The sequence below is a fragment of the Arachis ipaensis genome, chromosome B10, assembly GCF_059453495.1.
Source record: "Arachis ipaensis isolate K30076 ecotype BB chromosome B10, ASM5945349v1, whole genome shotgun sequence".
Taxonomy (NCBI): Eukaryota; Viridiplantae; Streptophyta; class Magnoliopsida; order Fabales; family Fabaceae; genus Arachis; species Arachis ipaensis.
This window is the reverse complement of record NC_142435.1, coordinates 45,642,632-45,670,409: the sequence shown is the minus strand read 5'-3', so window position 1 is coordinate 45,670,409 and position 27,778 is coordinate 45,642,632. Positions and strand designations below refer to the sequence as shown.

General features: G+C 36.0%; 1 protein-coding gene across 1 annotated transcript; it reads right to left on the bottom strand.

The window, feature by feature from the left end:
* Positions 1 to 7,544: 7,544 nt before the first annotated feature.
* On the bottom strand, positions 7,545 to 23,120 carry POK2 (phragmoplast orienting kinesin 2). The gene is made up of 38 exons (XM_016325017.3): positions 22,807 to 23,120; positions 22,089 to 22,719; positions 21,824 to 21,979; positions 21,626 to 21,709; positions 20,851 to 20,970; positions 20,597 to 20,710; positions 20,410 to 20,502; positions 20,123 to 20,283; positions 19,954 to 20,028; positions 19,749 to 19,836; positions 19,607 to 19,665; positions 19,449 to 19,512; positions 19,288 to 19,353; positions 18,998 to 19,195; positions 18,409 to 18,513; positions 18,085 to 18,320; positions 17,936 to 18,005; positions 17,780 to 17,842; positions 17,344 to 17,388; positions 17,174 to 17,253; positions 16,998 to 17,046; positions 15,205 to 16,878; positions 14,646 to 15,089; positions 11,485 to 13,920; positions 10,979 to 11,086; positions 10,769 to 10,890; positions 10,560 to 10,647; positions 10,354 to 10,428; positions 9,932 to 10,174; positions 9,745 to 9,843; positions 9,436 to 9,510; positions 9,295 to 9,353; positions 9,071 to 9,182; positions 8,876 to 8,986; positions 8,432 to 8,602; positions 8,292 to 8,357; positions 7,950 to 8,069; positions 7,545 to 7,861 (listed from the first exon to the last, which is right to left on the bottom strand). The coding sequence occupies exons 2-38, from the start codon at positions 22,716 to 22,718 to the stop codon at positions 7,718 to 7,720; spliced, it is 8,703 nt and encodes a 2,900-aa protein (XP_016180503.1). The 5' UTR covers position 22,719; positions 22,807 to 23,120; the 3' UTR covers positions 7,545 to 7,717.
* Between the last annotated feature and the right edge of the window lie 4,658 nt (positions 23,121 to 27,778).

Genomic DNA, 27,778 nt, shown 5'->3' with positions numbered 1-27,778 from the left:
AGATGAGTCGAGGACTCAGATTGAGACGATGGATCTCTGTATACTGAAAATGTTTTCTGAAAACCACTAAAATATTGTTTTTACTGAGAATCTGAGATGCTATGTGCCCGGCAGGGACGGCGGTTGGATCCCGCCTGTCGAGGTAGCGGCGGCAGCGTAGGGGCGGTGGTTCATCCCACTTGTGTTGAGATGTGAGGTCTGTGGCAAGAGTATCCCGCTCGCATCCCTTCGGACCTATAGAGCATGCAGGCGCCGGTACCTAGACAATGATCTGGGCACTATATCTCGGGACTTCCCATATGAGAAATCCGAAGGGCGACGTCTCCATGGAGATGTGTCGAGTTGGCAGTTGAACCGACAATGTGATATCACGGCCAGTAGGGCAGGCATTCATCATATGCATTTTCTACTTGTTTGTTTGCTTTGCCGACTTGTAATTGTATGCCTAATTGAATAACATGTCTATTTGCTTACTTGATCTTCTTGCCTTGTATGCTTTTACTTGTGAATTACTTGCATTGTTATTAATTATGCTTTCTACTGGGATTAAGGAGGTTCGGAAGGCGGAGGCGATGGGATCGCATGGACGATAGGTTGGTGAAGACTGTGGGACAGCGGTGTATGGTTAGAGTAGAAATTTCTTAAGATAGATTACCCGGTTTATTTTATGATGAGGTTACTATTATGCTTATCTGTTTTTAGAATGCTTTAAGCTTGAATCTTGTGATGGATATGGAGCTTAGGATTGCCTTTGGCATCCCGGGGTCTTATATCCTACATCACTGGGCACTGTTACCATATTGAGAACCTCCAGTTCTCATACCATATCTTTGTTGTGTTTTTCAGATGCAGGTCGCAACCCACCTCGGTGAGTTGTTTTGGGATGGTGACAGAAGCGGAGGATCCTGGATTATTTTGGAGTCTTTTTGGTTTATTTTGTTTTTATGTCTCTCACTTTTGTATCTTGTTTAGCCTAGAGGCTTGTATTATGAGAGAAAATCTTGTATAAGCTGTTTTTAAACTGTCAGGTTTCCATATGGTTCTGTATACTTGTATATGGCCAGCCGGCTTAAACTCCGCGAGTCGTGGCTAGTTTCCTATGATATTATATACTTATCTTTTGATATATCTTATCTGTTTCTTGTGCCTGCTAGTAGCTTCATTAGTATGTTTTGCGCTTTTCAAATCCGAGAATTGAGCTATATCTTTCATCGGGCTTCTAGATATTATATTATTCTTCTATATAGTATACGTATGAGCTTAGAACTGTCGTAACCTCTAATTAACCTTTACTTTACGACGCGAGGTAAGGCTTAGGCTAATTAGGGTGTTACATTAGGTTTCTTCTACACTTCTTATCTGTAAATTTCTTGTGAGGTGATAACTTTAATAGCACTGTATGTCTCTTATGTAGCAGATAATTTCCAGTATTTTTAGGGTGGTCAAGTGCGATAATCCATCTCCATGTTTACAGGGAGTGTCACAAATCTTAATTTAGCATAAAAGTTGCATCATTCAATCACCTAGAATATTATTATTGAGATAACCCATCCACATGTTTACAGGAGGTGACAGATCTGAATTTAGAACACAAGTTGCATCGCTCAATCACCTGGAATATTATCAGTAAGCTGATGTGTCATTCTTTTTATGTTAAAATTATGTCCAATCTAAAAGCGAGTGTTTTATATTTTACCACATTGCTCTAACAGGTCAGAAAACTTTTATCCCAAACATAGAATCCTATTATAGATTGTAATTAGGCACCAGAGTCAGCAATTGAAAATTATGAGACTTGTTCAAAAATGTATAAAGGATTAGAATAGTAATGCTAATCAATAACATATCAACCATCATGAGCAACATAAAATTCATATAATAATATCCAACGCCTTAAAAATATGGGAATTAAGACAAACAAGTTGATCTGCTTATCTAGCAATGACATGTTATGAAACACTCCATTCTTGGCAATGGGATCACAATTTAACAAATATTTCTCATAAAACCCGAGGGATAAACATTAAAATTCAATAATGCATACCTTATTACAAGCTGATACGCATCCTCAGTATTGCCATGCATAAGACAGAATAAGATGAACTCCACATGAACTCTATATCTGCTCTGCAGCACAAGTGAAATTGTATAACACACTGAAGCCTTAATGTTATGATGACAACATGAATTCATAAACAATCTTCGAAATTGAAAAATATAGTTTATTTACAAACCAGAATGGAAGTGGACTCTTTATTTACTTAAGTGGAGCATTTTGATGAGGCAGTTTGCACTAGATAAAGTAGTTTTACCCACCAAAGAGTTGCAACATAACAAAAATGTGAATAAGAACACAATTAGAACCCTGGTTGCTTTCACCTAGCTTGCATGTGCAATAAATTAAAAAGGGAAAAAATCACTGCCACAATCAGAAAGAAACTTTAAGAGTGGTTGAAAATGCAGCATTAGCACTAAACTAAAAGAACTCTGCTTGAGAAAAATAAGTATTTCTGAGACTCAGATGGTTAGGCTAAAGGTGATAAAAGATTAGGTACTTGGTGATCTAAATCTCTATAACCTTTTACAGGACAGACACACCTCAGTTCAAATTATTCATACACTCTCACAAGTCATGGCAGTTTCAGTTATTCTTTGTCTGGGTGTGTGAGCATGCACATGCTTTAACATGTTATTGCCATGAGTAATAACTGTTATAAAGCCCGGGGGAAATTTCTAAAACTTACTCCTATTGGCCAATTCTTCATTGATCCAATATTCTTTGACCAAATATCAAAGAGGTTCTTCATCCTTGGATTGATATGAAGGTTTTCCACATGCTTAAGAAGCTCCAATAAAGCCTACATATTAACCAGAATACACTCTGGTGTTAACAAGGGCAGAGTTGGATAAAATATTAGAGGGGGGCCAAAAATATTTACACAATAAAATAAGACTAAAATAAAGTTTTAAGAGAGGCTAAATAGAAATTTACATATAAATTACATGTAAAAAATTAAACTTAGGGGGGTCATTGCCCTCCTTTCCTTCAATGTAGCTCCGCCCTTGGGTGTTAAGACACTGACTTAGGACGTTAGTGATAGAAGATATTAAAGCAGAAAAGTTTTGAAGTCTTAGAAAAGGGTACCTGATAAACCACTATTTTATGGTTTATCTTGTGCTCAATTGAGTGGATTTTATCAATCTTTCATACACTTATTCATTTGATTTGCATGAGTTTACATTTTTCTTCCTGATTTTGTACTATGATTGAAAACATGCTTCTTTGGTCTTAATTTTGATATGTTTGATCCTCTCTTATTACCATTCAATGCCTTGATATGTGTGTTAAGTGATTTCAGGATTTACAGGGCAGGAATGGCTTGGAGGATGGAAAGGAAGCATACAAAAGTGGAAGGAATACAAGAAGTTGAAGGAACTGCAAAGCTGTCAGCCTGACCCTCCCGCACTAAAACTGTCATAACTTGAGTTACATAGGTTAAAACGACACGGTTTCAGTTGCGATAAAAAGCTAACGTTTGGGGCTTTAATTTGATATATAATATGCCATAGTTTTCCTGAGGCTAGGCGACGCGAATGCGTGCTCCATGCAGACGCGTCGCAGTGACAAAAATCAGTGTGGCATATTTCTTCTCCAGCGATTTCTGGGCTGTTTTCGACCCAGTTTGCAGTCCAGAAAATACAGATTAGAGGCTATAAAGTGGGGGAATCCATTCATTCATGATCATGCTATCATACATTCAATTTTTATATTTTAGATATAGTTTTTAGAGGGAGAGGTTCTCTCCTCTCTCTTAGGTTTTATGATTAGGATTCCTCTTAAAGGATTTAGGATTTCAGCTCTTTCTCAGATTCAATATTCCTTTTACTTTATATTTCTCTTTTACTTTCAGATAATTTATCGCTTTTATTTGTTAATTACTTATGATTGCCAAATTGGCTTATGAACTATTCATGTTAGGATTTTCTTTATTTAATATAAATTGAGATATTTCAGATTTATGATTCTTATTTAGCTTTTTATATTCTTGGCTTTAATTGATTAACTGGAGATTCTTGAGTTATCAAACTTATCGTGGTTGTTAATTGTTATTTTTACTAATTGAATTGAATTCTACTATCTCTAGTCTTTCCTTAGGAGTTGGCTAGGGATTGGGGATCTAACTAATTAGTCCACTTGACTTTCCTTCGCTTTAGAAAAGGTTAACTAAGTGGGATTAAAACTCAATTCTCATCACCATCGATAAGGATAACTAGGATAGGACTTCCGAATTTTCATACCTTGCCAAGAGTTTATTTAGATATTAATTTATTAATTCCTGCAATTTATTTTCCTTGTTCAAACCTTTCAAAACCCAAAATTTTACCTTTTCCATAGCTAATAGTAAGTCATACCTCCCTGCAATTCCTTGAGAAGACGACCCGAGGTTTGAATACTTCGGTTTATAAATTTTATTGGGTTTGCTTAAGTGACAAACAAAACTTTTGTAAGAAAGGAATTCTTGTCGGTCTAGAAGCTATACTTACAACAAAAATTTATTTGCAAAAATTATAGATCGCGCGAGAGTTTCGTTTTTCAATACCATTTTGTCACTGAAAAGTTTTTAGTTTCAACAAATTAGCCCATAAATGAAAAAAGACATTCCTGGCACCCCAAAGACATTGGTGAAGTTTGTGAAATATTTGTGATCTTTTAGGTTACATGTTAGTTATGTTTGTCAACTTTTGTGATCTTTAAGGTCCAAGAGTGTCTTTTCTTTCGTTCAGGTACTATTTTGTTAAAATTAAAATCTTTCTAATACCAAAATGGTGTTATTCATCTTGACAAAATTTTTTTTTTTCTAAATTGTTAAATATTAATTAATATGTATAATTTAATAATTATTTCAATAAATTTATAATTTCTAAAGACATAAAAAAATTAGAATTTTTAAATTCACAAACATTAAGTCTTTATAATTATAAATATGTAATAAACATAATTATAAACCAAATTTTTTGAAACAAAATAATAAAACTAACATTGTCCAAAGCAAAACAAACATTGTCCAAAACATATAATTAAACATCTTCATATTTATAATCAATCAGATATAAAACATAATCCAAAATATAACTTAGAACATCTTCAATTATCATCTTCATCCTCTTGTAGATCAATAACATCATAGAAATTTGAATGGCCATGACAAAAAAAAAACACCTGACCCGGTGGGGAAGCCCGCCTTGTCCGCCAAAGCCCGCCAACGGTGCGAGTTAGACGGACTTTTTAAGTTTGACGTTTTCAAATTTTCAGCCCAGCTTGCCTTTTTTGGCGGGTTACGCAGGTCGGCTCAGCGGGTTTCGGCCCATTTGCCACTTCTAGTTATAGACCTTTTAGTACTTGTTTAAGTGCTATTAAGTTAATAAAAAAATATTTTTTCAATAAAGAGATTTTTTATTTTTTAACATGTTTGGTAATTTTTTACTAGTAAAAGTAAGTGTTAGTTTGGATTGGCTTATTTGAGTAAGAAAAGTACTTTTTATCATAAATAAAATATGTTTATTAAATTTAAAATAGGTTAAGTAAGATTTTGGTCATGTATAGGCCAAAAATATTTTTTGTCTCTAGCTATTTTTGCATACAAAATCGGTCCTAAGATTCAACTTATTTTTAAAATCGTCATTCAGACCAAAATACCCTTCTCTTATTCTTTTTCTTCTTCTTCATCACAACATCTCTTTTTCTTCTTCATCACAACATTTTTTTGAAATAAATAAAGAAAGAAATCTGAGAGATTGAGAAGAGAAGGGGAGAGAGAGAGAGAGAGTGTGCACGAGCTCACTAGAACTGCCGTGCTACTGCCATTGCCTTTGTACTCCGAAATCGCCGCCAAAGAAGGGAAGAAGAGGAGATCTAAAACCGTTCGCAGAGAAAAAACATGTCCATGAGCGAGCGTGATGGAGACGACTTCGTGGAGAAGACAGAGTCGCTGTCGCTGCTACTTCTTGTTGTTGCCACTGCTCCTCGTATGCTCGCCATCGTTTCACTTCGTCGTCGCTATTCTACGCTCGCCACTATTTCATTTCTGTTTCTTCTGTTTTTACTTCTGATTTCATTGTTGTTGTTGCTGATGCTGTGATGAAGAAGAAAAAAAAGAAGAAGAAGAGATGTTGTTCATGAATTTGAATACTTTGTTGTTACTGAATATTTTGTGATGTTGTTGGTGGTTGTGCTCTATTAATGGCTTATTTGTGGTTCCTTTTTCCTCCATTAATGGTTTTTCTATTTTTTTTTAAATTTTATATTTTTTTTGTTAGAGGTAATTTAGCCCAAAATTATAAGATTTAGATTAAAAGAACGATTTGAAAACTACGTTAAACTTTAGGGACGATTTTGTATGCAAAAAAGAAGTTGTGAACGAAAAAAATTTCAACCTATATCTTAGGGACCAAAATCGTACCTAACCCTTTTAAATACATTTGGATACATCTTTGAAGAAAATTATTTTTATTAAAAAAAAAAGCAAATTATTTGCATTTTTTTAAAACCAACCATACCTTGCTTTTGAAAAAAGCATAAGCAAAAAATGTTTTTAATACTTTAAAATTCTTTTAAAAAGTCTATTCAAATGTGAAATAACTTTTATCTATTAAAAAAAATATCTTTTTAAAAATTAATATATTTTATGAGAAATTATTGTTTACATCTTTTTTTTAAATATTTTTTACATAATAAATAAGAAAAATATTTTTATATTATTATACTCAAACATAATTGATAAATAAAAAAAATTTTTATATGAAATATCCAAACATAAAATTACTTTTGTTTTTTTTAATATCTTTTAAAAAAAGACAACTCTAAAAAATATATTTTTTTAAAAACTCACCCAAACAAATTCTTAATAAGGGATGAATGAATTTTTTTTTTTAGTCTTTCTACCTATTAGCCCTATCTATGATCCAATTTTTAAAGATATTTATTTCGAATTATGTTCAAAATATATTTTTGGCCACTTTCACTTTTTTACTGTTTTTTTTTTTCATAAACAGTACCAGACTGACACACTCCACTCCCATTTATGCTAAAAATTTTTATTATGGAAGATAAATATGTGCAATTCAATTCTGTTAGTGGTGCATGTGATTTTATTTTGATATGGGAATAAGTAATCGCAGGTCCGATTACTTTGTAAGTTAGATTTTCAAAATTTTTTTAATATCAAATCAGAGGGTCCGATTTGTTTGTTGTGATGTTTAAAAAAAAATTCATAAATTGGAGGGTCCAATTTTTGTTCTTAATAAATTGCATGGTCCGATTTTTATTCCCAAAAAAATCAGAGAATCCGATTTCCATATTTTAAATAAAAAAGTTCCACATTTGAGAATAACATATTTATCATCCATAATACTAAAAAATACCATTTCCACCCTAATATCAAAAATAATTTGTGTCCCATTTACATTTCGCAGATAACAAAAAAAATTTTTTTTTTGGTGTCTTGAAAAAAAAAAGATTAATATGCCATATTTTGAAGAGTTAATTTGACATAATAGACCTTTTAGGCCCACTTTTATAATAATAATAATGTATCTTCTTTTTTACCTGTACATACATACTACATACATTACCTGTTTATTTACACGATAATAAAAGAATAGCTCAGGATTGCAAAACATGATACAAATATTAAATAGTGTTAGCTAACACTACTTGCTATCGATCAAAACTGGAAAGGAAAGGAGCTTGGGATGATGTCCTTGGTGGAGTTGTTGCATGATTCTCATCAGGTCTTGAATTCAACGGAGAAACATGTGGCATTAGCTCAGATAATCGCACCTTTTCTTTTATGATTTTATTCTGGGCAAGAGTTACCGTGCATTTCTGTTAGCTATTTTGAAAGTTGATCAAAAAGCATCATTCTCTACTACTTTATCCTGCGCTTTACCTTAAACTTCAAATCTTCCTGTTGCATTTCCAGATTAGCTATCCTGTTCTTGAGCTCCTCTAGTGCCTCCTCAGCTAGAGAGGGGTTTATTTCTGACATTCGCTTTGTAAATCCTGCAGCCTGAAGTGAGCATAATAATTTGAGAGTTAAAAACCAACCAAAATCATTTTTTGAAGTTCAAATAAATGTGTCCTAAATCTTGTCCCTATATGAAGTGAGTCATGGATCAATCATCCATATTATCATATACCAATTACCAAGGTCACTGTCACATCATAAAATATGACATTCAGTTAAACTATTAAAAGGGGAGAGCAATAACCAAAAATCATTGTCACTAACCTTCAGAACATTGGTTGACAATCTCAGTAATTGTTGTGCTAATTGTACTTTCTCTTCTTCAATCTCCTGTAGTATTTAATACATTCGAAATTTTAGACATTAATCGTCATTAGAGACTTGTGTTTAGGTGACTGCCTAACCTTCAGTTTTGTCATCAGACGTTGCTCCTCATTGAAATCAAAACATGGTTTCGCACCAGCAGAAGCACGAAGACGTCCAAAATCTTCCTTGACCCGTGAAACAAAGATGTTTGCCTTTCGTAGATTTGCGCTGAGTTCTTCATTCTGTATTTTTAATCTGTTGTTTTCCTCCTGTTCCATTATTCCAATAACAGCCTCAAAATTGATTTCAAGGAAAATATGATTTCAAGAATACTTATCCATGTAGTTCATAATCCGTTTTTATATTATATGAAATCAGTTTGTTGAAATTTAGTGGTGCAAAATCTAGATAACTATCCTGCATGGTAATAATTACATGAAACCATCGTCAAATGATTCTCTAAAGATTTGAAACCTTAACAGTGCAAATAAAATCGAATCATCCACCATCCATTAATTTCAACTAAAATGGTTAAATACTACCTTAATTTTAGCATGATGATGAATACGCTGCTGAAGGTTTTGCTGACCAGACAGCTTCTTGATTTCTTCCTCCAGTTCCATTACTTTGTTTTTCTTACTTAAATTTTCCATCTGCACAGAAAAGTGAACAATTTTGATGTAAACCGGAGAAAATAGATGTAATAAAAAAGGATATAAAGCATAAAAGAAATTTACCTTCAACATTTCATTCTCAGTTTTTAGTAACTGGTCTCGTTGTCGAAGGTTTTCCAATGCAATCTGTGCAGCTACTATTTCAGCTTGTTTCTTTTCCATTTCTCGCAGCCATCTGGCAGATCGTGTTTGAAAATCATAAGGATTATGTGTGAAAGAGAAGCTAACAATGGTTCAAAATCTGAAACTTCAATATGAACCGCCCAAAATGAGTGAATGTTACTTACCCTTGTCTCTCTTCAATAAATTCATTCAGCTGCTTCTTTAATTTGGTAACCTCCTGTTCCTGAATTGAGCCAGAAGTTCAGATTAACTAAGTTTCAGCATAACGCATAACAAACATATATTATTATAAATTATAAATTTACCTTCTCTTGTGGCTCTAGAGTTTGAAATTGAGCTTTCTCTGCAATCTTCTGCACTTGCCCATTATCCAACAGTGACTACATTGACATGAAAATTAAAGATTAGCAGCAATGAGCAAATAGAACTATGTCCTGTTTATTAAGGAAGTACTTTTATTTGCACCATGTGTTCACCACCATAAAAATGCAGGTGCATTACGTCCTTTAAAAATTATTAATACATAATGATAGCTTAATAGCTATTTGGTTTTATACTAATAAAGTATAAATTTCATAAAGTCTAGCCAATGGCTTTGAAATATTTGAGCTTACCACATAAGAGGTCATATCTAACTTGACTCCAAGTAAATCACGTATTACATCATGGGTCATGCTCTCAGCAGCAGCAAGTCTAGCGTTCAGTGCAAATATCTGGACAAAGAAAATGATGAAATATATTTAACCAGTAACAAAGCCGAAGTCCAACAACTGTAGAATAGGAACTTCAGGTAAAAGCTACCTCTTTCTGTCGACATGCTGCCTGGGCCTCTAGTTCTTCAATGCGAAGTCTTGCAGCAGACAGCTCCTCAACTTTCTCATATTTAATCTGTTGTGCCAGGCCCAGACCAATGCACTTGAAAGGGGAACTGGAACCTCGAGACTTGGAAGCATTCTTCTCGGACTTGTTTGGCAAAGCACTGCTGGATTGTGTAGAAAGCTCCTCAGGTTTGACTTGCTCGACCATGGCTTCCAATGCTTTGAACTGGTTTAAGATAATGATACAATTATATTATATAGCTAAAAGAAATAACTAGGAATAACCTCAGAAAGAATGCAAGATTGAACTCATGAACTGTATGTGCTGAGCTGGTACTGCCAAGTCATAAATTAAACTAAGATGGCATCCAAGAATATTTTACTGAATATAATTACTATATTTACTTTCTGTTTGTACTCCTTTGCCTGCGCTTCAGCATGCAAATTTAGCTCTGAAATATGAGCCTTCATTTGTACAATCTGTTGAAGACAAGTCAAGAGGGGGGAATGGAATTTGTATGTTATATCATAAACTTCAATTAAAAAAAATATAAGAATAAAACATATATATAAAGCACCAGATGCAGTTAGTCATGGTCTAGAAACCTTGCCTCTTCATTCTTTCCTGCTAAATCCCTTTTGAGAACAAGTATCTGATTTAAAGCTTCTTCAAGGCTTTTCTCCCTTTCATCCAAGAATCTAAAGGAATGGAAAGAGAAATAAAATATTTTACTTCTAATTAGCATGTTGTATCCAGTTGTGTACAGTATAAAAGGTGTATATACATCCAAGGCAAACAATTGGAATAAATGCCCTCGACCTTTTCATGTCAGTATCAGCATTTCTAACATTTTGCATCTGGTCTTTCAATGCATGTAGCTCCAATTCTAGATCTTCTCTTTGCAGGCGTTGTCGTTGTGCTTCTCCTTTGATGATGTCAACCTGAATAATAATTCTTAATTTATGAGGTGAAATGGCTCTGAACTAAAAGAAGCTTCCTGTGACATTAACAAAATCATTGACAACATACTTTGTTTTCCAGTACATTTACAATACTTTCCAGCTCTTCAACAGATCTCTCTAGGAGTTTCACCTCTGCTTCCTTTTCTTCAGCATAAACTTTTCGTGTTTCAGCCACCTGCGATTGTTGTCACTAATATCAGATGGGAACATGGAAGAAAACCATAACCCAAGTAGTCAACCGTATGTCACATTCACTGATGAGTTTATAAATATACCTAGTAGCTAATACAGAAAAGAAAATCAATGTATAAAAGATTCAACCAGTTCTTGTAGGTTATCAGTATCACTATTGCACTATTGCTTTGTTCCGTTCCTGCATCAAACTATGGAAGTTTGAATCAAAATATTTCCTGATTATTAATCTAAACTGCACATAAAGTTATAACTTATGCAGGTGCTAGATTTAAAATTGTGCACCATACACACCTAAAGCTAATACGGCTCTGTATATCATTTTACATATCTAAATGATTAGCGCATTCAACTTGATCAATAAAAAGTTAAAAACATTACCTTCTGAGCTTCTTGAGCAACTGCTGCATTAGCTTCAACTTCAGCTTCTGCTTTTTCAAGACTTTGTTTGAGGCAAATTATCTGACCCTGAAGTTGATCCCTCTCGGCAGCAACTTCATCAAGATCATCACTCAGGTTTTTAATTGTATCATTCATTTCGCCAAGAACACTGCTCATTTCCAAGATTTCATCTTCTAAGCTCTCTGTGGTCTTCCTTTTTTCCTTAAGCTCATCATCAACCAATTTTCTCGCTGCCAAGCTATCCTCAATATGAGTTCTAAGATCTTGATTTTCTCTGGATTGCAACTTTAGAGCCTCACGCTCTTTAGAGAGATCCAACTCAAGAGCTGTAATGATGTCTGATTTTTCTTGCAACTTAGCTTCAAACAGTTGACAATTGGAAACAGCATCAGCAAGCTCACCTGATTTAAGAGCAAGCTCCGCTTCTAATGATTCCATTCTAGCCATCATGTCATCGATTTCATCTTTTTGGTCTTTACTGTTAGATGCTGACTCCTGCAGCAAGCTCAGGTCATAGAGCAACCCTTTAATTACATCATCCTTTCTGGACACCTCAACTTGCAGTAAGCTTTGCATTCTAGTTATCTCCAAATCTCTTAGGCTCAGCTCATTCTGAAAGTTGCAAGATGAATCTTCCAACGTGCTGTTTACTTTCATCAACTCTTTCTTCTGATGTTCAAGAACAGAAATGTGATGGAATGAACATGTTGATGCCACATCCTTCTCTATGAGATCTGCAATAACTTTATCATAATCAGCTTCAAGATCCAGAATCTTAACCTGGAGTCTTTGCTTTGCTTCCTTAACTTCAACAACTTCTCTCTTCAATGCATTATTTGAACGAGCAGCATCCTTTAGAAACTCTATGTTTTGTTCAAGGGCCTTGTTTATTTCACCCATCTCTGCAATCCTTGAGACATTCAGATTTAATTCCATTAAAAAGCCCTCCCTTTCCACTCGTGCATGCTGAACTTCCCCTTTTAGAAAGGAAACTTCAACTTCCTTCCCTACAAGATCCACAATAACTCTGTCATAATCAGCTTCAAGATCTTGAACCTTATCCCAAAGTCTTTTATTTTCTTCCTTAACTTCAGAAAGTTCACCCTTCAGTGCAATATTTGAACTAGTAGCATTCTTTAGACTCTCTATGTTTTGTGCAAGGGCTTTGTCAATTTCACCCAACTCTGCAATTTTTAATATATTCTGGTTCAATTCAACTAATAGGTCCTGCCTTTCTACTTTGCGCTGCTGAATTTCTCCTTCTAGAACAGTAAGCTTGACCTCCTTATCCATCAAAATTTGGTCTGCTAACTCAGTTCCTACCTGGGAAAATATTGTTTCTTTCTTCAAATGCTCAATCAGTGTAGAGTACTTGGTGAAGTTCTCCTCCACATGAGCCAAGTGATGGGATATATCTTTTAATTCAGAAGCATGGATGAGTGATTCGAAGTCTTTCGCATACCAGTCTTCCATAAAATATTCAGCTTCAGACTCAACAGCCTCTACTTTCTGCTTCAGTTCTTTCTCTTGATCTAAAAGGGATATCACTGCATCGTTATTGCTCATGTCCAAATCCCTCATCAATATAGCAAGTTGAGATCCCATTTCATTAGACCTCTGCAACATCATCTCCTCCTGCAGCTGCAAGTCTGATATGTTTTTGGCAAACGTGTTTAGCTTCAGGGTGATCTCACCGGCTTCCTCTTCCTTCCTTGAAATACGGTCAAAACTGTGTTTGATGTCAGCCAGCAGCTTCCCTTTTAAGACTCTGCACATATCAAGCTCTTGCTTTGTCCGAAAGTTGTGTTCCTTCAAATCACTTATAATAGAGTTTGATTCAGATAAGCCGTGTGATAGCAAACCATTTTCTGCGTGCATCCCAGTTACTGTTTCAAGTAGAATACCCATGTGACATAGATGTAAGACGGAAATAGCGGAGTCTTTCAAAACTATCTCAGACCAGATCTTCTCAAGCCATGGCTGCACAAATTTAGTAGAATACAAAAACTGGGACTTGATGCAGTGTAAGTCACTAGCTAAAGACATAAAAATTTCCTTGATGGTCAACTGTACCTCTTTGACAGCATCATCAAGCTCCACAATCAAGTTCTTTGTTTCAAGAAGATTTGACTCAACAAGGTTCTCAATCTCTTGATGCTTCGTATCAACAACAGCTTGCAGGCACTCAACCTTGATTATTAAGCTACCCTTCTCATCAAGTAATGTGACTTCTCTACCTTTAAGTCTTTCAATATCAAGCTTCATCGACTCATTAGTTATCATTAATTCATTAATTCTACCATTTGCTTCTCTCATTGCATCTTGAGCTTCTTCAAATTTAGCAAGAATACAGGACGCCTCTGAAGCTTTCTGCACTCTAATAGTGTTTGCCTCTCCAACCTCATGTTCAAGCCACTGCACCAAGAAGCAAGAAGGAAGGTTAGTGCTAACTGCTAAGAGACCAGCGCTACATGGAGCCATTGTGTCTGCATGTTGGACATGCTGCCCTGACAGAAACTCTTTGACACACGTGTGCTACATGTCTATTTGTCTATTGACCAAAATATTTTAAAAAACAAATAAATAAATAAAACAAAATCTCTTGACATGCCCAAACATGAATACATGTATTACGAAGTTACGATGTCTTAACCAAAAAAAGAAAAAAAAAAAAGGAAAAATAAGAATCCTCCCAAAATATCTAATACCACAACCTTGAAACAGTACAAACACAACTAAACTTCATTTTTAAAACAAAGTAAAATAAAATGTTTCAAACAAGAATTTCGATGGAAATTCAAAAGTCCCCTTCTTTTTTAAAGTATTTAAAATTGGCAGTCTGTAGTTTGACATCACTTACGATACCAAGATACTTTTAGAATCTTTTTAAAAGGTAATTTATATAGTATATGTCTAGCAAATAAATGAAGTCGGCATCTATGTTTCCCCAGGACAGTGCTGGTGCTTCATAGGATTCATTGTTAATAGAGAAACGTCCATGAGAAAAACAAGCACACAAGCAAATGAAATGAAATCAAGAAAAGCAAGTGCACATAATGCTAAGAAATCTCCTTACATAGAAGAGCAGCAGCGACAGAGGTGTCACACAGAACATTTTGTTAAATTTTCAAAACAAATACCTCTTTGGTCCGGTTCCAATGGGATCCAGCTTCTTTCATACTATTTTCTAAGTCTCTGAGTTTATGGTTGAGGATATCAAGCTTGGCTTTGGAGTGCTCTTCAAAGTTGATCATAGTTGCCTGCAGGGAAAGTATCTGAGTTTTGAGGCACTCAACACTTTGTCTACTCTGCTTTTCAGAGATTGACATCTCTTTTTTCTCTGCATGTAGTCTTGCCATCTCATCTTGCACTTGTTTTAAGCTTTCAAGAGCACATTCTATCTCTTTTCTCAAAAGTGTAATGGTAACATCTCTTTCACATGCATCCTTGCAGACTCTTCTGGATTTCTGGTTATCATGTCCACTTTTTGTTACCAATTCAGAGGGTAAGTCAGCCAAGTGACCTACACGTTCTTTAGCATATGATTGACCTGAATTATTGTATTGATGTGTTTCAGAACTTGCCTGCAAGAATGCAAAATAGCAAATACTAAATAAAAAAATTCACTAAGCACAGCCATGAGTGAAAAAAAAATGTGACAACCTAAAGGTAACAAACAAAAAAGCAGCATTAGCTTACCCCTATTTCATCATTATCGTCACAAGAAGATGTGCACACATCCATTGAATTTCTGTTATCAAGATTTCCTGAAGGCTTTGCTATTGAGGCCATACATGACCTCATTGAAGAGACTCCATCTCGTAATGTTGCTAGCTGCTCCCTTGTCTTTGAAATGGCACTTTTTTCAATATCTTCAAGCTTTTGTTCCAAAGCAAAAGAATGCTCTTGCTCCTCAGACAGCTTCTGCAATAATCGATTGCATCTTTCTTGCAAATGTGTTGCCTGTGTCTCGGCTTGAACAAGTGAAGCGGAGTGCTGAGCAAGTAGGGCATCCTTCCTACTGTTGGCCTCAGCTAATTCACTAAGCAGTGTATCCTTGTGCTTGAGATCTTTAAGGTAACCAAGATTCACGTCTGACATTCTATCCACAACAACAAAGGCTGCAGTTGCACAGTTAGCAGCATTTCTGAAGTGGTTTTCTGCCGTTATCAACTGCTCCTCCAGCTGTGTCACAATAAATGTTTTTTCACTCAGATCTGATGTTAACTGGATAACTTCTTTCTCTTTTTCCATGCTGTCCTTCTGGTGGGCTTCAGTAATCAGCATTGCTGCACTTCGTAGGGACTTCAACATGCACTCCATATCACTTCTTTTATTGCTTGCATCCTCCAAGCATCTTCTCAGTTCATCAATTAATAATTCCTTTTCAGAGATTTTTCTAACAATCATGCCAACTTGTTCAGAAATCCAGATCCTTTTATTAGGAAATGAATTGCTTATGTGGACAAGTTCATCAGAAGCATCAAGAAGTGACTCAAATCCATCAGAAAGAATCTCTTCAATCTCAGAGGTCAGTAGTTCCCACTCTTCAGCTAGTGACCTTAGGTCCATATCTTTCTGCACAAGCTCTTCACTTAAACTTCGATTATCATCAACAGTAGCAAGCAATTTCTCCTGCACTTCCTTCAATTCAGTTTCCAGATGCTGTATGCTCTCTCTCATTTTTGTTTCCTTCAAACGATTATCATGTACTTCATGTTGGAGCATTGCTAGTTCTTCCTGCATACAGACAATCACCTCAGCAGTTTCAGCCTCAGCCTGCCGACGGACTTCATCCATCTCTTCCTCATTAGATATTTGAAGTGCATGATCTCTTTGATAAAATATGTTCAGTTGCTTGGCTTTTTCGAGAGAGTCATGCATCCTTTTGAGTTTTACCTGTAAGGGAGACTCATTTTCAATCTCTGAACTATTTGAAAGCAAATTGTCCCTTAACTCTTTGCATGCAAATTGGTTCTTCAAGGCCCTGATTTCACACTCTTGCTTTCTCATAAGCTCCAAATAATCATTGTTCTTGTTTCTCATCTCTTCTATCTCTTGGATCGACAGAATTTGTTGAGATTCAAGAGCTTCAATAACAGATTTGGCCTCTTTCAGCTCATTATCTGAATCTTCTAATAGTTTGCTTTTCAGCAAAAGTTTGTCCTTTTCCATCTGAAGATCCTGTTTTAAGCTGCTTTTTTGCTCCTCCAATAGAGCACGGAAAGTCCTCTCTTCCTTCAGAATAATCTTCATTATGTCTAATTCCAGCTGCAAATTCAATATGTCTTCTGTGAATGTATGAGTTTCATGGTTCCCTTCAAGCTTAGGTGAAAGTGCTTGAGCTTCACGCAATGGTTCTTCAGTAGAAACCTAAAATATAGTCATTAAAAGAATGAACATTATTTTTCAAGAAAATGAAAAATCACGCATACAGTGGGTAACTAAAAAAATCTTAAATAAGAGGATGCTTTATCAGATTTAAGGACTACCTTTGTGGCATTTATGTTGGTCAATCTTGGATATAGAGATTCTAATTCCCTGAAAAAATATGCAATGCAAAAATAAATAAATAAATTAGGATTCTTCCGGTCAATATTAAGGGCTCCAATCTTCGTGCATATTATGAAATGAACTTCATCAGTATTCAGTAGAACAAACCGCATACCTACTGAGTTTCGTATTCTCCTCTAAGCAATAATTTAAGTTACGCTTGCATTCTTGTAACTCATCACGTGTTTTTTTCAACTGCAATCCATAAATGAAAGTGGTCACGTATACTGCAACTTTGCAGAAGAATAAGAATGTTCATTTAATTCTAAAGGCAGGATTAAAAACCTCTAGTTCAACAGAGTCTTTTTCTTTCCCGCAGCAGTGGTTTTTCTGCAGAAATAGTAATTGGAAAATGTTACAATGTCGTGTACATTAGTCTATAGGAGTGGCAAACTCCTAATTCGTGTTAAATTCATTTTTATTTACTTTCTGTCGAGTATCCAACATATTTCATGCTAAATAATAATTTATTATTAATAGCTATTAACTAATTTTTCTCGATTAAACTATTAAGAATTACTGAAAACAGATAGAGTGACTGGTAGATTGACAATAGCATCCTTCCTTCTTATGACTTCATGCAATACCATACTAGTAATATATTCGTTCATTGTTTTCAAATGAAATATTCAAATATTCTAACGACAGCCAAAAAGGGAAAGAATTCTTTAAAGACCGAAATGGAAATAATATATATCGCATCAGATAATTATCAACTGACCTGAGCTTCAATGCCATAATTTGAACTACTCAGTATGGAGTTTCTTCCATGAAATTGAAGCAGCTGCAAAAAAGGTTTTTCAATCACAGAAGCTTTGTAACAAGGAATCTAGAGTAGAAATTACTTATCTACCACATATCCTGGAGAAAAATGTACCTGATCCCTCAAAGTAGACACTTCAGCTAAAAGAATCTCTCTCTCCCTCTCTTCATAAAACTCTTGATATCTGTTAGTGTCACCATGAGGAACTGCTAAAATCAGAGAAAATTTATACTACTAAATCTTGGGGGAAAACAATATATCACCTTTTAAGTTGGTCTAGAAGCCTGATATTCTCCACTGCAAATCGAGTAACTTCAGGATTTCGTTCAAGTTTTCCCTTGAGTATCTGAATCTCATCAGACAGAGCTTTATTCTCTTCTAACAAAACTGCATCTGTAGGCATAGAACCAGAAATCTGGGATTCCAGTCTACGAATTTTGTCTTCACGAAACCTAAGCATCATTTTGCAGCTTCTAGCATCCTCCTCTCTTTGATGAACCTAAGCAACAAAGAATCTATACTTAAGGGCTGAACAAATATTTGAAATGTAAAACTCCAAGAGCAGGATGACCTCGTAAGAAAACTACCAAATAGTTTAATTGCTCAATCTCTGCCTCTAGTTGCTTAACAGAAGCTTCTGCCATTTGCTCCCTTCTCAAAGCTCCAGCAAGAGTTGATTCCAATGATTCTAACTGAACCACCAACAATTTTGAATATCATAAACAGAGTCATGGCATGAGACAATATTCCAATTTCATGGAGATACATAAACTAATGACTTGTATGTTGCAATTGACAAACAATAGATGCTAAATTAGCCACAAATAGTAACAAGTCAGTCTATTAAAATAGTTTTCACAATTACGGGAAAATGGCAAATTCAGAGCATGCAGCCTGATCCCTTTAAGCGAGGGGGTTTTGGCAGTTAGAACAGGCCAGCACCAAGATAGAATACATCACTAGTGTGGCTAAGGGACACCATTATGAAGAACCTATCAAAATAACCAAATTTTTCTATCTACTTCAGAAGCTTACCGATAACGCAGTACACAGAAAAATCCGAGAGTAAGAAGTACTTGAAGGACAGCAGAAAACTTGTACAAGAAGAGGCTTATAATTAAGCAAAAAACTGTCACATTCAAATGGATATTCGTTAACCAAAAAAACCAAGTGTACCTGTTTGAAGGACATTCTGATGCCATTGGATCCACAATCAATTATATTATCATCGTCATCTTGTTCATCCATATCTGATCCTGATGCATTTTCTACGCAACATTCTTCTAGAGATTGTTTTATATCTCTAGCAGATGCCAAAGAGAACGACAAAGACCTGGAGACATTCTGGCGTCGTTTGAGGGTAGAGAGCTCCTCCTGCCCGCGTCCCCCAAAAAAAATTAGACCGCGTAATTTTAATTTTCAAATTATTGACACACAGCTTACATTACAAGAAAAACAAATAACACCTTCAAAAGTCGTATTTGGTGCTGTAGAGCTATCACATCCCCAGAAGAATCTTCATTTACCACAGCCTACAAGGACGCAATTTACAACGTGTATTTGATTATTAGAATCATGCCATTCAACATTGGTCAAAGACTCAGAGTTATCATAGACTAGAACTAACATTATTCTGAATGAGTTTTGCTCTCTGAGCAAACTTAAGTGTATTCAATGTTTCAGCGGCACAACTGCAACAGTGAAATAGGTAAGGCTTCACTCTGTATCAGTTAAAATATGTAGAATTTCAAGGAAGGAAACTTAGTTCCAGGCAAATAAACTAACCATATAGAAGGGCTAACATTGGCAATTATCATTGTTTTTGAGTTTCCACCAAGAGAGTCCTGCATTTTGTGCCAAATATAGTAAAGAATAAGGATCAGTTTGAGAATGAAAATGTCGAAAGCAACCACTGAGTGGGATTAACCTGAAGAAGAAATGTTAGCCTAGAGTCTCTATATGGGATATGCCTCTGCTTCCCATTCGCCACATCCACTAGTATCATAATTACATGACTGTAAGATTGATTAGAAGATATCAGTTACATAAAAATAATGCACAGATAAGACAATTATATCTTTTGGAGTTCTAAATATATAAATATGCTTTAGAGAGGGAAAAAAAAAAGCTACCCCAAAGTAGATAGTGACTTATTTATGTTAGCTGCTTCCTTTAGTCGCTCACCCTCAGCACCAGAAGTTTTCTGTCTGTTATGAATGAGAACTTGGTGAGTACATGTTCATAGGTATCTCAAGCTACATTTGGTACAACCACATATCAGGAACCACATTATCATGTTACCTTTCTGAACCAGCTAGATCAACCAGGTTTAGCCTAGCAAAACGGTAATTGGTTGTGGAATCTTTCTCCCATGTGCTTTCAATTACACACGTAAAAACACTGTGGGACCTACTGCTCTCTCTATTCATGTTTGTTGCTGCAACCTTTCTATTTGCCGACCCCTACATTTCATAGATACAAAATAATGGGAGAAAGTCCACGGCAGAGACAATACATTCTAACGTAAAATTAAGTAAATGAGAGGAGAAATTTTGTTGGTGATGCCTCAAAAAAGAACACAGGAGTACCTGAATTAGAAGCCTAAGAATGTCACTCACACTTTGAACCTCAAACTCGGATAGGTTTTCTACATAAACCCCCCTCTTGACATCCTCACGCAGCTATGTAGATAATGCAGCAAAAGTAAATATACTAAAATAGTTAAAAACTTTACATATTTACACAACCATTAGATGATGGAAGAAACGAACTTACTAGCAAATTGGTGGATGATGGATCAAGTAGATCCGTAATCTGCTCATTGTAAATCTCCAAGAATGAACACTTGCAGTTGTATTTTAAATTCTCATCCCTTCGGCTTTCCTCTTCCTAAAATTTTAGTATAGAAGTGGCAAAAGTTCTTAAAAAATGGCGGGCCAAATATTTTAGTCATACTAAAAACTAGCTTTCTTATACAAATTATAAAAAAAAAAAAATATAAAACTAGTAGCAGTGAGAGATGAATTTACGGCTTGGATCCTGGCAAACAAAAACTCAAATATTCGTGGAGTCATTCCGCGATGGGGGCTGGGCTTCACATCTAAATCTTCAATGTCACCGAGCATTGTGTGTGTTTTTCCACTTCCTGTCTACATAATTGACAGACTTATTCATCATCTTATGCTTGAAAAAGAAACAAGCTGTGGTCACTTATTGTCCATTTCTAGTTATGTTATACAGCACCAAAGCATACAATTACTTTAAAAAATGCATATATTGCACACTTGAAAATTTTGGGGCAAATATTTCAATGCGTATACACTTATACAGCCCTACAGTAAGTTAGGCATAGAAACAAGGATGCATAAAACAACTGAAAATGCCTAAGCTATGCTTGCTGTTCTTATTAAGAAAATTTGCTCCCATTGCATCCCATTTCCTGTACAGCAGATACTCTTAACATATCCAAAGCAGGAATGACATGCTGAACCTCCTAAATTATGGGGCATGAAAGGATGAAACCTTTATGCTACTGTCAGTGCAACATTACCATTTGGTAATCGCAAATCTTTGCTAACAAGCAAGCAGCATACACTATCAAGGTTTATGCGGTCATGGATAACACAGATAATAAGCGGGATCACGATTTTCAACTAAATATGAAACCAATCACAATAATGGGGTTTTGCATAACCCAGGTAAAGTACACATAGCTAACAAATGAAATGCCTACAAGTTAAATTGCTTACAAGGATGAATAACAATAACAGAATAACAATTAGACTAATCCATTCAGCATAATACCTGTCCATATGCGAACATACAACTGTTATATCCTGAAAGGCAGTTTTCTACCATTGGAAGACCAGCCATTCGGAAAATCATTTCCTACATAAAAATAAATAAATAACTAAATAAATAATAAAAAGAGAGAGACAGAAGAAATTAACAACTTCATCCAGTGAATCCGTGCATCAACCTCTCTTTTCAATGCTAACACACCTGGTCTACTGTTTCACATGCAACATGGTCAAATGTGAATCGAGATTCCGGTTGCCCAACCCAAGTAATGCACTGCGCACTTTCTTGCTTCAAACATCTGTTATAACCATGCATACTCCTCTCCATGCTATTGAGGGGGCGAACACGAATAATAACCTAACCAAGTTTTCGCATTAGAATTCAAAACCCCCTTCCAAAAAAAAACCCAAAAATAAATAAAAAGAGAAGCTAATTAGCTCAATTGGGATACATATCTTAATCTTACCTGTACATTGTGATTAATCCAGAAGGAAGGATCTTCCTTGAGATCAAAGTGAGGCACTTCGATAGTGTTAATAACCGTTGGGGTAACAGCCGAGCTAGGAACCCCTTTATACAAGGAAATATAGCTTCCCAAGCGAGCACTGAAACTTCCATCAGCCTTACTCCGAACACTTGAGCTCGGAGGAGGCTTTGTCACACTCTTTGTCGGAGTGCTCTGCACCGAATTGCTCTCCGAACAAGCCGTGGTAGCAGCAGCAGCTCTTCCTCCAGTGCGTGTCACCCTAGGAGTGACATTACTCACAGCACCAGATCCCCTCCTCTCATCGCACATGGAAACTGCATCGTTCTTCTGATTCCATCCGAACCGGTTCTTGGACAGGACTGATCCTCCTGCTGCGTGCTTATCCGGCGTGCGAAACGGCACAGGTGGATCAGATCCTCTTGCTTTGTGGAGCTTAGAAGGAGTCCTCTCGATCTTGCTAAGAGAACTCCCTTCCTGAATTGTGTTTAGTGGAGGTCTAGAACCTTCGCCGCAGCTCGAAGCAGCAGATGCGGAATCCGAAGGATCCACATTCTCGATCTCTTCGTTTTTCACTGGATTTCGGCGCGTCAACTTGGAATCTCTCAGCATTCTACCACAGAAAAACAAAAAGATCAGAAATGACGCAGTAAGCACACAAAAAGAAACAATAATAAAAACTGCAGTGTTCATTTCATACCTGAATGAGGAGTTGAAGAACAGAATCCCGTATCTGCGAATTTGAGAAATTCTGAACCTTAATTGTTTCCTGCCTGTTCAAGATGGATTATTGGAGTTTTTGCTAGGGATTTGAGATAGAACTGGATCGCTCAACATAGATCGTGTTCTAACTCGAACTCGAACTCGAACTCATTCATGCACACGCACACAGACACTCTCTCTCTCTCTCTCTCTCTCTCTCACGCTAGATGTGAGGGTTTGGGGAGGGCTTTGCTTTGTTTTCCGTTTGATTTGAAAATTTTGAAGTGGAATAGTAGTAATGAAAAGGGACTTACATTAAACGGCTGAGATTCGATCTAGGATTCAAATTTGTGTACATAATCGCGGTTTCATGGTTCGAATTGCGAGGGTATTTTTGTCATTGGGATGTGGGTTCTTGACACCGTGTTGGTTGTAATTAAAGCAAGGATTCAAATTTTCAACGGCTAAGTTAAGTTGGGTTAAGTTGGGTCCATTGCTATATTAACTATGATTCACGTTTTTGCATTAATGGGCCACAGAGCTTAAACGAACTGTTCTCCTATGAAGTTATGAAACCTGACCCCAACAAAAAAATGTTTTGTAAAATCAACTTAGCTTGGTTTAATGATTAATTCACTATTTCGTTTAAATAAGTATTAAAGATTTAAATTTCGCCTTATATAATAATTTATTGATTAACAACAAATTTTTAATAGTACTTAGATCTTTGGTTTGTTGGATTGAGAGCAAAGACGAATTATAAAATTTTAATATAGATAAGCCGAACTTTATTATATTTTTATTATATTTTAATATGAATATTATTTTTTTTATCATATAATTATTGAGTTATTTCTTTAAAAAAGTTTATCAATATATATTAAAAAAATTATAAATTCTTTTTTATAATTTTATTTTTAGTGAAAGAGTCTAGCAGCGAAAACAATACAAATATTCAACACAAGAGTAATATGGAAGCACTCACAACATAATATAGCAGCAACAATAACAAGCAGATATAGCAAGTAAAACAATAACAAGAACACACTTGGATTTTAACGTGGAAAATCCCCTCAATGTGAGAGGTAAAAATCACGGGGTCGTCCAGACCAATGAAATAGCTCCACTATAATCAAATGAGGTATAAGAGAGTCTCAAACAAAGCACAAAAACGTGCATGTAACCAGCTAAAACATCAAATCACCAAAGCTTACAAATGAGAAGCAAGAAGATGAAATATACCCAAAAACAGAGCTTCTGTCGAAGCCAATTTCTCCCTCTGCAGACCTCCAATTAAAATCTCCACCCTTCAGAATGAAGAACAAGATATGAAGAATCTACAGTTTAAATTTCACGTCGATCCAACGGTGAAAGAATGAGAAATTGCCGTTCAAAGATTGCTGCTCTGTGTAAAAATAGGAAACCTAATTCCTCTCTTGCGAAGCCAATTTCTCCTACTGCAAACCTTCAATCAACCTCTCCACCGACCAGAATGAAGAACAAGATGAGAGGAATGCGCAGTTCAAATTTCAACTCGATCCAACGGTGAATAAATCAGAAACTGTCATTTGAAATTTTCTGCTTTACAAAAAACGGGAATTATGTTTTTCCTTCTTCTCTCTCTTTTGGTGGCTACTCTCTTTCTCTCAAATTGACCCCAAAAATCTGAATAGGGTTGTGGCACAATGGGTGCAAAGAAATACCCTCAAAATGTTGGGCTTGGGCCTCACAAAGGAGAGGAAAAAAACCCAACAAATCTCCCCCTTCTCGACTAGGTGGAGGCCCTCGCCATTCCGGCGATCAAACAACATGTTTCAAACTTATCTCTTGACATTGCTTTTGTCATCATATTAGCACCATTGTCATCAGTGTAAACTTTCTCAAGTTCCAACAACTTGGAATCTAACACATCCCATATCCAGTGATACCTAACATCAATATGTTTAGATCTTGCATGAAAAGTAGAATTCTTGGCAAGATGAATAGCACTTTGGCTATCACACGACAACACATAACGGTCTTACTTGAAATCAAGTGCTACAAAAAACTTCTTCATCCATAATAACTCTTTACATGCTTCAGTTGCTGCAATAAACTCTGCCTCTGTGGTAGAAAGTGCAACACACTTCTGTAGCCTTGACTGCCATGAAATAGCTCCCCTTGTAAACTTGACCAAATAACCCGAAGTAGACTTTCGAGAATCAATATCTCCTGCCATGTCTGCATCAGTAAAGCCAACTAGCAAAGGTTTCTCACCACCAAAACTCAAACTCAAGTTAGTTGTACCTTTGAGATATCTCATAATCCATTTAACAGCATTCCAATTTTCTTTACCTGGATTAGAGAGAAAACGACTCACAGTACCAACCGCATGAGTAATGTCTGGTCTAGTACACACCATAGCATACACCAAGCTTCCAACAGCTGAGGCATAAGGAATTTCATCCATTGCTTATTTCTCCTCATCAGTGGTTGGACACTGCTTGGTGCTCAACTTAAAACGAGGAGCAAAAGAACTAGTAACACATTTGGTATCATTCATACCAAACCTTTGAAGCACCTTCTTTATGTACTTCTCCTGTGACAAATAAAGCTTCTTGAAATCTCTATGACGAGTAATAGTCATGCCCAAAATCTGATTGGCAGGACCCAAGTCCTTCATAGCAAAGAACTTGCTCAACTGTTTCTTCAACTCATTAATCCTCAAAGCATTCTTGCCCACAATCAAAATATCATCCACATAAAGCAAAAGAATGATAAAATCATCATCAAAAAATTTTTGCACAAATACAGAATGATCTGAAGTTGTCTTACAATAACCATGCTCCCCCATAACAGATTCAAACTTCTTGTACCACTGTCTTGGAGCTTGCTTCAATCCATAAAGACTCTTGTTAAGCTTGCACACAAAATCTTCTTTTCCTTTAACAACAAAGCCCTCCAGTTGCTCCATGTAGATCTCCTTATCTAAATCACCATGAAGAAAAGCTGTCTTCATATCCATTTGCTCAATCTCCAAATCAAGAGACGCTGCTAATCCAAGCACAGCATGAATGGATGACATCCTCACAACAGGAGAAAAGATCTCCTCATAATCAACACCTTTTCTCTGGCTAAAACCTCTAACAACCAATCTAGCCTTATACCGAGGCTTAGAATTGTGTTCTTCATTCTTGATTCTGAATACCCATTTGTTCTTCAAAACTCGTATACCCTTCGGTAGCTTCACCAACTCATAGGTATCATTCTCAAGTAAGGACTTCATTTCTTCTTGCATAGCTTCAAGCCATTGACCTTTGCTTTCATCTTCAACAGCCTCTCCAAAGCATTCAGGTTCTCCCCCATCAGTCAACAAAACAAACTCATGTGGAGAATACCTTGACGAAGGCTTCCTCTCTCTTGTAGACCTTCTGAGTGCATTTGCAGAAATTTCCAAAGCTGGTTCTTTATCTTGATCATCATCACCAACTTCATCAAGTATTGGATCAACTATTCCATCTTCACCTGCACTTGTATCATGCTCATTATTTTGAGCTTCAACTCTACCATCTTCTACCATAGGCATAGAGGGATTAATATCCAAGTCAGAAAAATCATCACTAGGCTGAACCATTGGCTTCTCCGCATTATCAACATTCTTCAGTGTTTGGTCTTCAACAAAGACAACATCTCTACTCCGAATCACCTTCTTGCTAACAGGATCATAAAACCTGTAACCAAACTCATCCATGTCATAGCCAATAAAAATACACTGCCTAGTCTTTACATCAAGATTAGATCTCTCATCTTTGGGAATATGAACAAAAGCTTTACATCTAAAGACTCTTAAATGATCATAAGAAATATCTTTACCTGACCATACCTTTTCTGGCATTTCAAATTGCAAGGGAACACATGGTGTCTGGTTCAAGACATAAACAACAGTACTCAAAGCATCACCCCAAAAGTATTTTGACAATCCAAACTGTGACAATAAGCACCTAACTCTTCCAACCAATGTTCTGTTCATCCTTTCAGCCAAGCCATTCAATTGAGGAGTCTTTAGAGGAGTCTTGATAAACCACTATTTTATGATTTATCTTGTGCTAAATTGAGTGATTTTTATCAAGTCTTTGAACACTTATTCATATAATTTGCATGATTTTACAATTCCTTCCCAACTTTGTTCTATAATTGAAAACTTGCTTCCTAAGCCTTTAAATTGTATATTTTTAATTTCCCTTTTTAATATTCGATGCCGTGATCCATGCGTTAAGTGTTTTTAGGCTGTATAGGGCAGGAATGGCTTAAAGAATGAAGAAGAAGCTTGCAAAAATGGAAGGAACACAAGAAACAAAGGAGATGACCAGCGAGCATCGACGCGTACGCATACCTTATGCGTGCGCGTGATCTGGAGATTTTCATAGCGACGCGTGCGCGTACCTGACGCGTACGCGTGATAAGCGAGATTGCACAGCGACGCATGCGTGTACCTGACGCGTACGCGTGGCTGACGCGTACGCGTGACATGCGCCACGTGCAGAAAACGCAGAAGACACTGGGGGCAATTTTGGGCTGAGTTTGGACCCAGTTTTTGGCCCAGAAACACAGACTAGAGCTAGGGGACAAGCAGGGACTCAACACACATTGACACATTGACACATTCACATTCGCATAGTTTTTAGTTTTAGTTTGAATCCTAGAGAAAAATTACTACTTCCTCTAGGTTTTCTTCACATTCATAGATTTTTAGTTTTATGCTTTTGATTTGGAGATTGAGAAGAGTCACTACCTCCGTTGAAGTTTTCATTATTCTAGTTTGTTTCCTTATTCCCTTACTCTTTTAATCACCTATTAACCCTGTTCAGATATGGATGTTTATGGCTTTGGAATTTATTAATGCAAAGAACTATTTTTACCTTTAATTAATTTTTAGTTATTATTTTATTTAATTTATCATGTCTTCTTTTTATTCCCTTTTATGGTTTATG